Here is a 17,358-nt window from a genome sequence, read left to right as displayed (position 1 = left end):
CAAGGCATAATGGGGTCTGCCACCTCTAGGGGTGATGGCCTAGCTCCCAATAGCCTTGACTGCCTCACACATCCCGACTCACCTCTGCTCAGCAGCCTCCAGACGGCCCAAGGCCTCCTCCAGGTCCACGCTGTGCTCCAGCTCTGACCTCCGCAGCCGAGCTTCCATGCTCTCGAGGCGGGCTTGTAGCTGGAGAGGAACAGAAGCCCCAACCTGGCCAGTGGCTCCCCAGCCCCCAGGCAGGGCGGCTGTGGATAAAGCCCTCCCTAAGGTGGGAGAAGGGGTGTCCCTCCGGCTGCCAGCAGGGGCCTGCTGAGGCTCAGGCCCCTCCCCACGAGGGGGCCGAGGGACAGGCATTTGCCTCTGACCCTATGCCCAGTGCTTGTGGCTGGCTGAGGAGGGGTCTCCAGGGCCTGTTTCGTAAAGGGCAGGATAGCTGAACTGGGGTCACTCTCCATTGAGAGAGCTGAAGATAGGGGTCCCGCCCCTGCATCTGCACCCCTCCCCCACCCCGGTGCTGGAATCTGCGTTCCCAGTGTCTCCTCTCGCAGGTGGGCAGGAGCATGGCCACCACCACAAGTGGGCTTCGTCCCCCCGCAGGCCTGGTGGAGAGGGGGGTTGTCTGAGCTGGACCAGGCCTGCCTCAGAGCCCGTGTCCTTCCTGGCTCCCTGCTGGGGCCTGAGCAGATGGGGAGCCTGGAGCTCCAAGGGGAACAGGAGGTGCTAGGCGTTGCCCCCAGCTGTGCCGACCCAGAGCACACTTGGGATGTTTGGGGAGGGGAACTCAGGTCCAGTAGGCAGGCTGGAGGCCTGGGCAGGGGCTGGGGGTGCCCACAGAGCAGGCACACTGGCCACCCTGACCCCCGCCCCACCCTGTCCATCTGCTCGGGGGTGACGCTGGGGAGGCCTGGCCCCTTCAGGCGCCTGCACAAGGGGGAGGCTGGACGCCCATGGGAGCCGGCCATGTGCGCTGAGCTGCGGGGTCTGGGAGTTCAGTTCTGACTCATGAGGCTTACTAATCTGTCCGCAGGATTTCTGGCTTCTCTTCCTACCCCCGGTTCCCAACATCTCCCCACCCTGTGCTAGGAAGGTCCCCCACCCCCACAACTGGGCCCAGGCCACAGACAGCCCTGGAGGGCTGGAGCTTGCTGATGTCCTCCTGGCCCTGACAGGGATGAGGACACCGACCCTCGTGGTCCTGCCTGAGGGGTGCAGTAGGGGTGAGGCAGCGGGGAGAGCGGGTGTTTAGTGTGGGGGCTGGCGATGCCCTTGGGTAGCTGGCACGGGTCACTGGTCATGCTCGGAAGGGCCAGCCCTGGTTCAGTCTCGGCTCCAACGCAGGCAGCACGGCCCTTGGCAAGTCTGGCTGCTCTGAGGAAAGTGGGGTCATCTATCCTGCCACGTAGTGCAAGGAGGACTCTGAAGATAGCAAGGGTAGGGGGGGCCAGACGCATAGGAGGCCCTGAGCACCCCACACTGGGACCGGGCATCCCGGCCCAGTCCCACTCAGGAGCCATGGGGCTCGGAGGGGCAGACCCTGGAAAGAGGCTCAGGCCTGGCAGGGTTCCTCAGCTTTCTAGCATGGGTTCGCACCTGAACAACAGGAGCTCCCCCAACGCCACACTTTATAACCACATGGCCTCTTGCTGCGGTGGAAGGCACTGTAGGTGCCCTGGGGACCGAGGACTGAGGACCCCCTGGTCACAGCTATCCTCTGAGGTCTGTGGTGGCCTTGATTGTCAGGAAAAGGTCAGGGGGGCAAAGCCAATTCTCTACAGGCTCTGTCTGAGGGTTGGGGCCCATTCCTAGCAGAGCCCAAGAGTGAGGTGCTGGGGCCAAAGGCTCAGGATGACCAGGTTGCCCCAACAAAGCCCCCAGGCAGCCAGGACACAAGTCCACACTTCAGAGACCCGGGGAGAGGAGCACTAGGAGGAAGAGGGGCCTGGACACCCGCCTATTCTCACCTTCCCCTCTCCAGCCTGTTTTCCGGTCTGTGGCTTGGGGTTTGGTTTAGATGTGCTGTGGCTGAGGTCCCCTGTCACTCTTTGTCCTAAGACTCAACAATGGTCCCGGCCCTCTGACCACCAGTCTCAGGAGGTGATCGCCCTGCCGCAGGCCAGGCTGCCGCCTTCTGCTTGTGCCCACATACCCGAGACACATGCTTACCCGCTCACTGAGCGCATGGTACCTGCCGGCCAGCTCGTCCTGCTCAGAGCCTGCCTGGGTCAGCAGGTTCTCCAGCCTGGACAGCTCCTCCTGCAGGAGCTCGTTCTCCTCTTGCACACGGGCCGCGATGGCCAGCGGCTCCTGTGTCCCTGGACGGGTAGCACCAGTGTCAGCCTGGGCGGCCGAACCAGGGTCCCCCTATCTCCTCAGCCACCACACCCTGTCCAGTGGGCCTCTGGGCCCCTCACTGGGCTTCCACGGCTGGTCTGCCCTGCTCGTCCAGGAGGGTCCCAGGTCTGACCTGGGGACCCTGGTTGGGGTATGTGGGCTTCATGCTCCACGCTTCCCTCCCTCTCCTGCTGGAGGACTGGCCACCAACAGCTGCCCTACCTCTCATCCACATCTCTAACCCCAACACAGTCCCAAACCAATTAGAGTGGAGGGTGTGGGAGTGGCCTGGACTCTGGGGACCCCCTTCCCCTGTGAAGCAGTGAGAACTACTGATTTGGGGTAACCACATCACATCTGAATAGTGAGCTGCTTTTCTAAGCACACAGTGGGCTTTCTTCTTCCTTGGCACACACCTTTTGTGAGTGACAGGTTCCGTCAGGAGGCTGGATAGACCCTGACTACAGAAAGGGGTCTCAGGACACACACATGAGGGAGTCACCTGCACTAGTAAGGGCCAAGTGGCCTGATCAGCTGGGTGGCCTGCTGCGGGGACCCAGCTGGGGGCCAGTCCCTCAGCTGCAAAGCCTCTTCTTGCGGCAGGGAATGGGGCGAGGGCTGGGTGAGCAGAGGCCTGGGTGGGCTGTGGGGACTAGCTCAGTGTCTGTGCTTCCTGGGTTTTGACCTTCAGGATTTTCACTCATCTAATGAAACAAATACGATGAAATCCAGATGGCTGGTCACAAATGTGTCACAAACAGAAATGCACCGCTGGAGAGTCCTTGTGGCTTTGTGGTAAACACCCTGTGGGTCTTGACATAGGACCCCTGTGGTGACCCCTGTGGGAGGGTGTGGTTCTGTGCCCCATCACACCGCAAGATGACAGGCCTGGAGGGGCCAGCCGAGGCGGACACTACGGGGCAGGTAAGGAAGCTGATGGCCCTGTGGCTCCCCTGGTCCCCACCCTCACCTCCGTCGTCACCCCTACCACCGTCCATCACCTTGATGTGGTTCGTCCCCCAGGCTGCCAGCCACGATCTCACGGATTCGGGCGGGCAGAGGCGTGGGCAAAGCCCTCCAGCCTGCCCCACGAACGGTCAGTGTCCGGGCTTCTCTGGTGGCCATGGGACTCAAGACAGTGTCCTCCAGCTTCTGAAAAACAGCCATGCAGACACACTGGAGGCTGGCAGCCTCCTGGACAGCTGCCAAATACCTTCCCACAAGTTCACTGGGGTTAGTGGGGCCACCGCAGGGCTCCCCGGCCCCTAGCAGCAGTGCCCTGGAAAGGACTGCCTGAGGCTATCTCCCAGAGTACATGCCTTGGTTTCTCTACCTGCAGGGTGGGACAGTACCCTGCCTGCCTGGGATGTGTCCTGAGCCCTGGGAGCCAGGAGGACACCTAGCCTAGCTGCTCACGAGTGCCCTGCCCTCTGGTCCTGCTCCATCCCTTGGGGGCTGGGCTGAGTGTTCATACTGGGCCCCTCCAGAGAAACTGGGAGGCAGTTGCCCTTGCTTTGGTTATGGGACCTGATCTGGCACCCCCCTGCGGCACACAGTCTCACCACTTTGGCTGTGGGGGTTTCTGAGAGGGACTGGCAACTTGTAAGAACCTAGACCCACCCACCCATCTCCCTGCCCACCAGGAAGGGCACGAGGAGGCCCTGGGAGAGAGCAGGACAGGAACCAAGGGAGGGGCTGTGGGAGGAGAGTGATGACAGCCTTCCTTCCTGGCCTGTCCAGAGTAGCTGACCTGCTGTGGGAGAGGTCTCAGGAGGCCTGGAAGCAGGCAGGAAATCCCAGGGTCCTGGATACCCAGAGGCTGGGGCTGAGGGACCCTGGGCTCTGCTGGTGCATTGCTTTGGCCCTGGGGATTCTCTGCATCATTAGGTGAGCAGAGCTGGGGGAGGGCCATGGGCGTTGCCCTCCAAACCGGGGGCTGGACAGGCCCTTCTTGCCGGGTCTAACTGCGGCACTGGCCCTGGGAAGGACATCCAGGGGCCTGCACCCTCTCTGGACATGTAAGTCTTCCCAGGGGATCCTAGAGACAGATGTCTGCTCCCAGTGACTCTCCAGGGCTGTAAACCGGGCTCCTCCTGTCACCCCCTACCCAGTCCCAGATGTGCTCAAACTCACCCCTCCTCTAGCTTTCAGGATCCCTCTCCTTGTGGTCCCTCAGAGCCTGCTCGCCCACCCTGTGACTCTCCAGATCTCCCTCCCAGCCCGGGGTCCCAAGGAGTGACCTCCTACTGCCGGTCCCCTCCCTCCTCTGATTTCCTCCTAGCTCTCTCTGAAGACCTTCTCCAGGTTCAGACCCCTTCACCTGGCTCTGTCCCTCAGCCCCTGGCTGGTTGGGGTGGAGGGCTTCCTGGGCCTACCCTTGTTCTGCCCACTCCCTTGCCCTGGTATTTCTGCCCACATGCCTCCAATTCTCCCCGGACACAAGGCATGTTCCACTTGGACCAGACTGCCAAGAGTCACCCCCAGACCTGGGCTCCTGCATGACACTTGGTAGGGCCCCGTTCTGATGCCCAACAGCAGCCCAGTTCCAGGACCATCACTGAGCAAATACCACTGACTGACTTCCACTGCCCTCCCCCTGGAGAGAGAACCCTAGTCTTGGCCCACCTGGGACCCAGCCCTTCTTCAGGCTGGAGCTTTGCTTTGCAGGAGGATGTTTGAGTTTGACTCAGCAGGGGGCCTTGGGAAGGCGCCATCCCCCCACATCTCCCCCAGATGACCCCCTTCAATATTACCCCGGGGTGGGAGGTGAGCAGCTTGCCTTGGGGGTCTGGGAGGATGTGCCTGCTACCCTTTCTGGGCCAAGCAAGGTACGGGTGCCAAGACCATCAACCGCCTCTAATGTCTTCCTGGGAGGCAAGGCGGCTGAAGGGGCTCAGCCTTTGTCTGCCCTGAACCCTGTATTTGCACTCGGGGGAAACTGAGGCTCAGCGGGGTAGCGGCCCCGCTGCAGGAACAATGAACTCCAGGAAGCTCTCCCTCCGAGGCCCGAACGGCTCTGCCCCTTCGCCCTCCCCCACCCTCCCCGCTCCCTCGGGCATCCGAGGCGCCACCCGCTAACGGGAAGGCAGCAGCGCCGCATAAACTTGACTCATTCCTAACATTTACAGAGGGTCACTTATTAGCCGAGACGTCCCAAGAGGCGCTGGGGGCGTAATGGGTTCCAGCTGTGGCCGGGTGCCTGCGATGGGCCGTGGCCCAGCTGGAGCCGAGGGGGCGCGGCGGGGGGCGCGCGGAGGGGAGGGACCGTGGGGTGTTGAGGGCGGGGAAGGGGCAGGCCCGGAACGGGGAGAGGGAGGGGCAGGAGGGGAGGGCGGCCGGGCTGGGGGAGGATCGGGAAGGGGCGGGTCCGGGAGGGGAAAGGGAAGAGCCAGGAGGGGGCGGGGCCAGGAGAGACGCCTGGTCTCCATCCGGGGCGGATCGCGGGGCCTCACGGACTTGGGGGCAGGACCTCGCTGCTCTCTGCCTGTTCCGGGCATCCTTGAGTCTGGCCCAGAGAGGCTGCTCACTCCGCCCCGGGACCCTCCTCCCCAGCTGGCTATTTGTGGCTTGGCTCCGGTGACTGGGCGTCAGCGTGTCCCGGCAGTGCACAGGGAGACTTCGGGCTACCCCACTCCCCGCCCCGTCCCGTACTCTCAGCCCGTCGGAGGGCTGGACATCGGTTTCCCCAAAGACCTCAGACTCATAGTTGAACCCAGCCATTACCCTTCCTCCTGCTCCCAGCGTCCTCCTCAGCTCAACTTGCACTAAAGGCGAGCTCCCAGCCCCTGTGTGGCCCTGTCCATGGAAGCAGATCCCCGCCTAGGGGGCCAGGCACGCCTTGGTCACGGTCACCGCTCTCCACTGCAGCTGTGTGCAGGGGATAGCCTGCATGCGTAGGAACCTGGGCTCCCCTATCTATCTCCCACCTGGATCAGAGTAGGATTCCCCATGAGAATCCTGCCCTACCACAGCCAGCGAAAGCTGTGACCCTGGGTGTGTCTTCTGCCTCAGCTCCTCCTTTGTGAAATGGGAGCCCTGGGGCCTGGGGGTGCTGCAGCTCTGTGGAGAGTGCGGTGTGGAGTCTGCGGGACAGGAGGCCTCTCCAGAGGGCAGGTGACCTTGTAGGTCAGGAATGGAAATCACGAAGTGCAATGTCACTACTTCCTCTTGCTGGGGCAGCATCAGTAAGTCCCTGAGTGGCCCCTCTGGACGTCCAGGCTGCTAGGGACACGGGGACACAGACAGCCTATAACCCAGGCGGAGAGAAGGATGGGTTCACAAGAGGAGCCTGGCATCTTCAAGATGGAGAAGGTGAGACTCCCTGTACCCGACTGAGGGGGATCTTTGGGTGCCTCAGAGTGAACCACCCCAGGGGAGGTTAGGGAGGGGCACCAGAACCTCTCATTAAAATCACCCTGGGAGACAGCGTCCTGAGGACGATCCCAGCTCAGCCAGGTTAAGGCTGCAGCGTCCTAAGGCAGCATCAGACCGAGGGAGGGAGTGAGACTCCAGGGGCTGTCCTGGGCGGCTCTTCGCGTGGACCCGCCCGCCGCTGCCAGGGCCAGGCGGCCGAGCTCCCACAGTGCCGCCGTGTGGCCGCTAGCGGCACTGCAAGAGGCTGCGCCTGTCCAGCCCTTGAGCTAGGAGGCTGCGGCAGGGGGATGTGCAAGGGTGCAGGGCTCACTGGCTCCGCTGAGAAGCCAGAAGTGAAGGTCAGGTCGGGAGCCCTTATGAGTGGAGTGAGGCAGGGCACTCACCACTGAGGATTTCTTAGCGAACATTGTCACACCCACTCTTGTCTACTTTATGGGTGAGGGGGCTCCCCCAAGGTCATGTACTCACAAAAGGCAGTTAGGACTGAGCCACCTGTGTTGGTCCTGGCACCTTCCTGGTGGCTGGAGACTGGGTCTCAGCAAGCATGCTGGCCTCAGGTGTCCTCCCCAGTGTGGCACGGCTCTGAGCCCAGGCAGATGGGCTCTCGAGGCCCCCGCCCCGTTCTCCTCCCTGTTTGCCCGCTCCAGCCCTCCCACACCTGTGGGCGCCACAGGCCTTTCCGCATCCCTTGGCAGCAGGCTTTGGCCCTCGCCAGGAGCGGGCACAGCTGGGAGAACATATCCGAGGACAGGGCCTGCAGCCAAGGCCAGCGACCGGACATCTGCTTGCCATCTTTCCGTGGCTTGGCCTGCGGCAGAGAGGGCCCTAGCTGGGGTGAATGCCTGCCAGGTTCCGTTTCCTGAGGAAAAAGAGCTTCTCTGTGTCTGGGGTAGCACCTGGCCACTGACTGCTGTGTCTCAGCACTGGCCAGTGTAGATTTCTACGCATTTGTGGAGCCCTCTGGGGCACTGGGTATCGCCCCAGGAGCAGGGCCATGCTTTTATGGGGGGCTGTTTGGTCCTCAACTCATAATAAATGGGAGATGCGGGCCAGACACTGAACAGGCATCTGGGGGAGAGGGGGACAACTTGTCATTTATCTGTGTCCACAGCATGATCAACGCTTGGCACAGGTCACCATGTGAAGGGCGGAAAACCCAGCCTAAGGAGCAAATCACCAATTACGAACAATTTATATTAAGGAACTCTTGGAAGGGCAAGGGCCCTGTTGGTCTTGTTTGCTCCTGTGTTTGCAGTGCCCACACAGACCTACTAGAGGAAGTGGCAGGCGAGCTGTCCAACAGCTAGTGGGGACACAGATCAGGTGTCCAGTTAGAGGGAAGAGTGGAAGCAAAGGCAGTGGGGAGGGTTCTCAAAGTCTGTGTGGGGCCTGGGGGAAGAGGGCGCAGAGGACACTGTGGAAAGCTTGAATGCCTGCCGCCTTGGTGGCTGTGCCACCACAGTCCCCTTGGACCCTGGGTGGCAGCAGGAAGGGCAGTGTGTCTGAACAAGGATGGGGATGTGGCCCATCTGATCAGCATAGCTGGTTGATCTAACCAGGTCTGCTGTGACTTTGGCTGCATCAGGGCAAATGGACGGAAGATTCAAGATGGGCCGGCGCCTCGGTCCCTGGTTGGCTTGGAAGGAGGACAGACCATGGCCCTTGGCAAGTGACTAATGGGGGTTTGCCACACTGTGATGCTTTCAAGCCATCCCAGCTCCTGTCCCATGCGTGGGCCCCCTCAGCTTCCATCCCACCCCATCCTGTCCCATCCCACCTCATCTTCTGTCATGCTCTTAACACATGGCTCCAGCAAGCCTGCCTTCTCCTTATGCATCAGTGATTTTTCTCTCTCTTTCAGACCTTTCTTATAGACTCAAACTGTTCTAATTAATACCACTCTTAAAAAAAAAAAAGTGTTGCTCCTACATGCCCCATGAGGGGACCTTGCAGTCAGGGTCACCTGTGATCTACATGCCGCTAATCCCACTGGTCTGTGGTCTCCACTTCCTTGATCTGTTAGCAGCAGGTGGGTCCCACCTCCTCCCTGAAACACTGTCTTCCTGACACCACCGCTCCCAGCTGTTCTCACGACATTGGTCTTGGTCTCCTTGGCTGGTTCCTTCTTGCCTTCCCCATCTTTGAGTGGAGAGTGCTCCAGCTCCTCTTTCTATGTACACACACACCCGGCTACTCACTTGCTGACAACCCCAAATGTCTATTTCCAGCATGGAGCTCCTCCCTGAGGTCAGCTCCGTACATCCACTCACCTCCCTGCTCTCCCCTCTTGGATGCCAGTAGGCTTGTCCTCGCCAAGATGTTCCAAACAAAACCTCTGAGCACAGTGTAGTCAAACGAGGTGTTAAAAAAACAATATGAAAACCCCCACGTGTTTGAAAATCAGGGTGTTTATACCTCTAGAGAACCCATGGATAAAATCAAATGGAAATTAGGAAACAGTTTGAACTGGATAATGACAAAAATTATTATGACAAAATGTATGGAAGGTAGCAAATGCGTTGTTTAGAAAGAAAAGCAGACCTTAAAAAAAAAAAAAGATAGTGGGAAATGATACAGTTGCTGTGGTAAACAGTGGGGGTGGGTTCCTCACATTAAACCAGGAGTTACTGGGGGGCCCAGCAACCCCATTTCTGGGTGTATCCCAAAAGGAGTGAAGGCGGGACTGGAAGGGAGGGAGATTTGCACATCAACGATCCAGCCCTGTATTCACACAACCCAGCCGTCTGTGAACAAGTGAGCGGAGACATAAAAATTGGTCCAGCCGCACAGTGGAGCACAATCCAGGCTTGCAAAGGAAGGACGCTGTGACCACGGCAAGTGCATGGATTCCCCCCCTGCCCTGGGGGACACTGCGCGGAGTGAAATGGATCAGGCACAGAAGGAGAGTTAGTGTCTGACCCCACCTCCAAAGTCCTGAGAGGAGCCAAATTTATGGAGGCAGCGAGCAGAAGGCGGGTGCCAGAGGCTGAGGTGGGGGTGGGGAGTCTGTGTTTCATGGGGACAGAGTTTACGTTTGAGAAGGTGAGAAAGTTCTGGAGATGCTGGCAGTGATGGCTGCACATGTGTGAATGGGCTCAATGCCGCTGAACCGCACACTTAAAAAAATGGTGAAAATGGTAAATTCTATGCCTAGATACATCTATATTTACCATACTATTTTAAGAAGTTAAAAAACCTTTTTTTAAGATTTTATTTATTTATTTACCTGAGAGAGAGAAAGAGAGAGAGCATGCACGCGCACGTGTGCGGAGAGAGAGACGGAGGGAGTGAGACCGGAAGAAGGAGAGAGATTCTTAAGCAGAGTCTACACTGAGCACAGAACCCAATGCCAGCCCCGATCCCACAACCGCAGGATCATGACCCAAGCTGAAACCAACAGTCAGACACTTAACCGACTGAGCCACCCAGGCGCACCGTTAAAAAAATCTTTTTTTTAAAGACACCTGCAAATTAATGAGATAAGCACGCATCTCAAAAAGTCAGATGAACAACAATCCCAAAGAACTGAAAAGCAAAGGATAATAAGTCTGTACATTAATGGACCAGAAGGCAAAAATACTGGAAAGAGGATCAACCAATGGCTGAAATCAGAAAAGGATACGTGGTATCGCTCAGGGTGACCGACCCCTCTTGGCCTGTCCCGGGTCCCCTGAATGTCACATGGGAAGCCCCGGCTCTCTAGCTCCTCAGTTCCAGGGGCCGGTGGCCACCTGCTTCAGGTCCTCAGTCATCACAACAACAAGAACATACTGGAAATAACTTCTGTCAGTAAGTCTGGAAATTCAGATATTGTGGACAAATTCCCAGGAAATTATCATTAATCAGAACCTATACCCAAAAGAAAGAACATCTGTTTCGGTAGCTCTTAAAGGGACTGAACCCAGAATCCAGAGCCCTCTGGTGTTGGCAATCCTGCCCGGGCTCTCCCGTCTCTCTGCTCTGGGCCTGGATGCCCCCAAGAACCCAGCTCTGAGGAGGAGGCCCCAGAGCGCCTGGCCCAGGCTGCAAGGGGCGCTTCTCTAGGCGCCGGGGTACTTTCAGGCCCATTCCCCTGCGAGGCCCCCATCCACAAACCGCCCCTTCCCAGGCCCCTCAGTTTCCCCATTTGCAGCTGGCGGGGCTGGAGGAGCCCCGTGGGCCTGCCTCCCCGTCTGGACAGGCCTATCTGAGCATCTCTTGGCGCCAGCCTGCCTGTTCACCCCCTGGGGTGTCGGCACCCGGATCTCCATCACCACGATGCAAATAACAGGTTTGGCTGGGTGGGCGGTGTGGACCTCGGGTACGACTCCTTGTGACTTCCAGGTGACAGTTTCCCACAGTTAGTGGGGACTTGTGGGACAGTCTTGTCCGCCAGGCACCTGCGCCCAATGCCAGACAATGGCTCCAGCCTGAGTTTCTCCCTCAGACCCCGGTAACCATAGCAACGTGCTTCGACCCTCAAGCCTACGTTTTTCCTGGAATCCAGAGGGGATGATAGACTCCTTCCCCCTGACAGCTGATGGGAGGGTTTGATGCCTGACTGAAAGAGTCTGGAAACTGTGATGTGCAAGCCTGACCTCCCTCTGCCTGTCCTTCTCTCCAGCCAGAGAATTGAGACTCTTGGGAGCCAGACAAGGTCACCAGGCCCGGCCCTCGTTTTGTGTTGCTGTATCGCCCAACTCAAGGATCCTGTCCCTTCATGTTGTACCCTATGTGGGTACCATGTGTGTGTGCACGGGGGTGTGCATGTGCATGTGCATGTGCATGTGGTTGCACCGTGTTATGTAATCACGTGGCACCAACCATGGGCAATCACTCTTCTCTGACCACGTCAACCCCACGTCAACCTCCTACAGCACACTCTGAGATTCTAAGAACCGGGTTAATTAATGACTGAGTCAGCCAGGGCACCGAGGGTTCACTGGCATCCCCAAGGGGTCAGTCAGGGTGGGGACAGCCTGGCCCAGGTGGCCAGAGCCAGGTGATGGCAGTGGGGGGCAGCTGAGGAGTGGGGATGGTGGTGCTGGGCACTGGATTGACTCTGGGAAGTAGGGGAACGAAGGAGAAAGGGGCAGAGGGAGAGTTCGCGGTCCCCACTGTTGTTGCTGTTATGCACATGGGAAAGTTCTGGAAGTCACAGAATAGATCCTGGGATGAACCCTATCTGCCCAGCAATTGTGGCTCCCACACTCTGCCAGGAAGAAAGCAGGGAATGAGATCCCAGCATGTGCGACCCCTGGTGTGGAAGGGTAGTCCGTCACTCCCCACCCACAGTGTGCAGGCTGTGACCCTGAGGCTCGAGAAGGGAGCCGGTGGCCTGTGCTCATGCAGGCATGAACAGGGAGGCCAGGTGCTCGACTCAGGTCTCCCCACGCCCAGACCACTCTCTCCCCAGGCCCCTCTCCTGAGCTGAGGCTGCCCTGGTGTATGTGTGCGTGCACACGCGAGTGTGCATGCTCGTGCTGACCACGTGAGTGCTTGAGGGCCCCTTGGAACTGGGGAGGTGTGGCTTCTCTGTGCACCCTCCCAAGGTGCCCTTGGAGACTACACCCAGGAGGGTGCTAGAGGGCGGGTGCCCCACTGACCTGGATCACGGTGTCCAGCCCCAGCGGAGACCGCTCTGCAGTGGCATCCCCGTGGCCAGGCTCGCTGGAGGCAGAGCTCATCTCGGATGGGAGCACAGGACTCGGGAGAGAGCCGGGGCTTGGCTGCCTGGTGAGTGTCCTCCTGGTGCCCTGGCCAGGCTGGGACCTGCCCCAGTGCACCCAGCCCCACACCTGTGCAGCACCTGGCTCCTCCGGTTGGTCGGTCTGGGTGTCCAGCTGCCCCCTCTGGGCTGGCAACCAAGCAGCCAACTAAGCCAGAGGCGTTGCTAGGGCAACCACGACGCCGAGGATTGAGTTTCCCTGGAAACAGGAGTGCAGGCCCTGTTGCCATGGGGACTAAGGAACGCTGTTGTCTGCAAGCGGTCTCCTGGACACCGGAGACGCCCTGGGTGAAGCTGTTCACCTGAAAGACCACAGCCAGAAGGGGCTGGCTCTCCCCCAGGCCTCCCCCTCCCCCGCCCTTGTGGGGAAGGGCTCCCGGCCTTCCAGGGGCATTCTCCCTGGGAGGAATTGTGTGCTTGGGGCCACACATCAGCTTTCTCCTAAGGGAAAATCAGAAGCTATGTCTTTCTTTCTTTCTTTCTTTCTTTCTTTCTTTCTTTCTTTCTTTCTTTCTCTTTCCCTTCCTTCCTTCCTTTCTTTCTAAGATTTTATTTATTTATTTATTTGACACAGAGAGAGAGAGAGAGTGAACATAAACAGGGGGAGCCAGAGAGGGAGGAGCAGGTTCCCATTAGGCAGGGAGCCCAATGTGAGGCTTGATCCTAGGACCCTGAGATCATGACCTGAGCCAAAGGCAGATGCTTAACGACTGAGCCACCCAGGAGCCCCTATGGCTTTCTTTTCTAACATCTAGAAAAGAACTTTCCGGTCAATAGTGGGAATGTGTCCAGCAGATGGGTAGACTGAGGCCTGGAGAGGAGAAACCACCTGCCCGAGGACCAAAGGAGACCCCAATCATCCTAACCTTGCACTTGGATGCTTCCCTCTGGAGCTCGGTCTCTGGGTAATCTACTCCACGGGTGACTTGTGCCGCACTCGTTGTGCCCCTGTCACTGAAAATTTTCCAGAGCCACATAAAGGACCAGCAGGGATACCCAGAGCTCACCCACTGGGGTGATGGGATCCGGGCCCAGGAGCAAGTGAGGGACAGGCACAGACCTGTGTCCCTCCCAGCCTGGGCCTCCTGGGGCCTCTGGACTGAGTCTGGCACTGGGGATCAAGGCAGACCGGTGTCCCCTCCCCATGCCTCATTCCAAGCTGGGTCTCTCCCAGCAGAGTCCCTCTTGAATAGGGACAGCTGCTGGAGATGGGCCCAGCAGCCGGGAATGACTGCCTCTCGAATGAGAGAAGACCAGTGTGGGACTCTGGGGATGTCCTGGGGACCCCCAGAGCCTGGGTTCCTCTGAGGCCACTCAAGAAGATGGGAGTCAGTCTGCCTGGGCAAGGCCAGAAGGGACCTGGCGGTGAAGGGGGATGCTCGGTGGGAGGGCTGCTGAGGGACTTCGAGGGACCAGTCTGTCTCCTCAAGATGGAAATCCAAGAGCGGGTCACCTGTGCTTAAAGGAAGCTGTCCTTGAGAAGCACGGGATCTTTGTTCCAGAATCCTCAGGGCCTCTGCTGGCTGCCCCCCGGAAGGACAGCCACCGGAGTGCCTCACGCAGGCACAGGCCAGGCTCCCTAGCTGGACGTAGTCCCACTGGGCCTGCGGGGCTGGCATGGGGCTCATTGGATAGGCAAGTGGACGGGCCCTAGCCAGTCCTTTTGTCCCAGGCCCCTCTGGACAAGCATAACCTTCAGCTTCTGAAGGTAAAAGCCGAGATCCAGACTCAGAGCCCAGGGGACCTATGCTGTAGCTTAGGTACCTTGCAGCACCCTAGGCTGCCTATAGCACCCTCCCCCCAGAATCTGAGCCCAGGGGTTTCGGAGAGATGTGAGGCAGGTGTTCTCAGGGAGGCAAAGGGAGCGGCAACATTGCTCAGGGGCTGGGCCTCCTCTGACCCCGACGAGGTGGGCTCTGCGGGCATAGAGGGTAAAGTGAGTCTTCCCACCCGGGGAGCTCCGTGTGGGACATCCGTGTGGTGGTGGCACGAGGGGGCTGTGGAGGCTGGCGTCATTATCCGCCACCTCTCTCAGGAAACCAGGAGAGTTGCGGCTCTGTGGTTGGAGGGACAGCCTGTCGTGCCTCTTGCCCCTACTCCCCAACCCAACATTCACCTCGGCTTATTCTCCCCCTTAAACCCTCGGGCCACACAGAGAAGCCTGGCACAGGTCAGCCTTCACCCACATTCTGTACCCTTTCCTCTAGGGAGATGCCCAGTCCCTCGGGGCTTCCACAGGCTCCGTGGCCTCACTGCTTGGTGTCCATGCTTGTGGCTCCTGGTCCTGGGCTGTCAATGGACGAGAAGGAGAACCTTCAGGACCAGGCAGCCCTGGGCCCAGGCATGGCTCCTGGGGAATGTTCTGGAGTGGATGGAGGGTGTGATAGAGGTCCTTAGCATGCAGGTTAGCACCTCTGTGGGATGGGCAGGGGCAGGGCTCAGGAAAGACCACAACTGGTCCTGACCCAGAGCAAGACAATGGCCTCAACTTTTTCTGTCTGCTGCCGGCCCTGGGAGCACCAGAATTTGCCACATCTGATTCAGACCCTCTCCAAGAGGGGAAGGGACCTCAAAACTCGCACCAAAGTGCTGGCTTCCTGGTGTGAAGGCCAATCCTCGGTCACATCTCTTATATTCGCTCTGACAGGTGTGACAGCGATGGGTGTGGCCGGGCCTGCCGTGGATGGGACACGTTGCCCTGATGTGTCCTCTGAAGGTGGGTCACACGCAGGGCAACCCCGGAGGAGAGGAACGGCCTGCCTCTGTCCTAGCCCCGCAGGGCCTCCTGGCAGCCGGGCCACCCTAACTGGTTCCAGGATCTGTCCAGGTGTTAGTCTGCTCTCCAGTGACTCTGTCCCCTGAGGACCTGCCCGCCTCCCCCCTCCCTGAGAGCCAGCTCTCCTCAGTGACAGTCCATTGGGACGGTGGGTGATCACTCAGGAGAGGAGTGACTCTTGCCAGCAGCTGTGGTTCAACTGACCCAGGGTCACAGCCTCCATCGGGTGTGTCCCTTGCAGGTGCTGGACAGGAAGCAGGCTGCATACTCTGCACTTACGTTAAATATAGACTCCTTCTGGATGCTCGGGCTCGGGCACCGCCCAGAGCTCCAGACTTCTGCCCGTGGGGGGAGTGCCCCAGGCTACTGGTCACTGTCAGTGTGTCTGTACCCCTGAACCAGGGGACAGAGGTAGCAGCTATGTAACTGAGTGGTTGGATTTGAGACCCTCGGAACCCCTCTCCCCACAGCTTCTGCCAGCCCCCTTCTTGGGCTATGGCCGCCCCAGCCTCCTTCCTGCCTTGCAAAGCCTCATGGCTTAGCTCTGTTACCTGTTGCCTCTGCCACTGGCTGAGGATGGCCACCTCCTGGGTGACGGTGCTGGCCCACACCTGCTTCTCCTTGGGGGGCCCCGAGTGTCCACAAAGAGCCGGACAGCAGCCTACAGCAGACAGATGAACCCTCACACCCCAGCCACCAGCACACATGCACCTTCCACAGGAAGGTCTACCTATTCCCTCCCCAGCGCCTCTTCAGTGCCCTCCGTCCCTCCTGGGCCAGCACCCCTGTCAGCTGCCCTGTGGGCTGTCACCTCCTGTGTGCAGTCCCACGTGTCCCTTGCTTGATGGTGTGGTGCAGGTAGAAGGGTGTGATGGGCTTTATGCCAGAGCTGGGCACCCCTGTGCTGGTCTCTGTGAGAGGAGGCAGTTGGCCGGGTAGCCAGCTCCCAGCCCCAGGCTCCCGGGCAGGTGGTACAGCCCCCGTGTCCTCCCCAGACCAGGGGAGGGCAGACCGCTCTGGGGCTGGTGGGAGAGGCCACCTTCAAAGAAGCAGACCCCCGGGGCTCCTGGGCAATGATTGGCCGGGGGGTCAGGATGGATGACAGCCCATGGGACCTAGGGGACGAGGGGAGGTGATGGGCAGTGATGGGCGGGGGGTCAGAGGATGGCCCCTGGGATCGGGGGGACGAGGAGCGGTGATTTAAGTCCTGTGCTCTGTGCCTTTCATGGCTGGTGACTCTGCAGAAGATCCCTTCAAGAAATCACCAGAAACTGAGGGGCAGCATAAGCCCACAGGCTGCTGGTGCTCAGACGATTGGGCTGTGGCGCCCAGTGACAGGGATGTAGCTGCATGGGAGCCCTGCAGAAGCCGAGGGCCAGAGCCATTTCCTCGCTCTCACCACGTGAGAAATCCCTGAAGGAAGCCTGGGCGGGGGTGCGGGCTGTCATCCAATTGGGGGCTGGGGACCCCTCCTCCTAGGGCCTGGCTCCCTTCCCTGTAAGCCCCCACCACCACTTTGGGATTGTCCCTCCTGCCTGGACTGTTCCCCTGCCAAGCGAGGGTCCTGTGCGGAAGCGTGGGGCCCGGCCTTCTCTGAGCCCTCCTTCCCACTCTGTGGGTTTGCTCCTTGCCCCTGATGTCCAGCACACAAATGCTCCAGCAGCTTGGGCTGGCCGGTTGGTCAGACCGCGGCCTGGGGATGGCTGTGAGGAGCTTGTTTCTCTCTCCCGCTGTGGTTTCTAGTTTGCCGGCTCCTGCCTCGTCTCCCTGGGCCCAGCTTCCTGAGTGACCGTAGACCCTGGTGCCCGATGGCTCTGGGGTCCGTGCCCTGAGGCCCCTTCACCGCAACCCCACCTCGGGAGTGCAGGCCCCCCTCCTGGGGCCAGGCCCTGACCCCGTTGGCGCTATAGTTCTTCCCACCCCTAGCCACTGGGGTCCACGCGGGCTACACCCTGTCCCCCTAACTCACCCCAGCTGCTTCCCGGTCTCTGTGCTTCCCATAGGGCTTTGTCCTCAACCCCCAGCCCGTGCCACAAGCCTGCAGCCTGGACTGGAGGCTGGAGGAGCTGGGAAAGGAAGCAGGGCCTTCTCAGCAGGACTCCAGGAAAAAGCGGCAGGCTGGGGCCGTGGGTTACACCCCATTTCCCTGCTGCTGCTGCGACCTTCC

At 59.7% G+C, this 17,358-nt stretch overlaps 1 protein-coding gene across 1 annotated transcript in view; it reads right to left on the bottom strand.

Moving 5' to 3' along the window:
• Positions 1-12,374, bottom strand: part of CROCC2 (ciliary rootlet coiled-coil, rootletin family member 2) — a 62,554-nt gene extending 50,180 nt beyond the window's left edge. The window contains exons 1-4 of the mRNA XM_044244360.1: positions 12,294-12,374; positions 3,336-3,486; positions 2,167-2,315; positions 83-189 (exon numbers count right to left, since the gene is read on the bottom strand). Coding sequence (XP_044100295.1) covers positions 83-189; positions 2,167-2,315; positions 3,336-3,486; positions 12,294-12,374 — 488 coding nt within the window. The remainder of the gene's footprint in view (positions 1-82; positions 190-2,166; positions 2,316-3,335; positions 3,487-12,293) is intronic.
• Between the last annotated feature and the right edge of the window lie 4,984 nt (positions 12,375-17,358).

The sequence above is a fragment of the Neovison vison genome, chromosome 3, assembly GCF_020171115.1.
Source record: "Neovison vison isolate M4711 chromosome 3, ASM_NN_V1, whole genome shotgun sequence".
NCBI classification, from domain to species: Eukaryota; Metazoa; Chordata; class Mammalia; order Carnivora; family Mustelidae; genus Neogale; species Neogale vison.
Note: the sequence above shows the minus strand (reverse complement) of the source record. Positions and strands in the feature narration are given on the sequence as shown.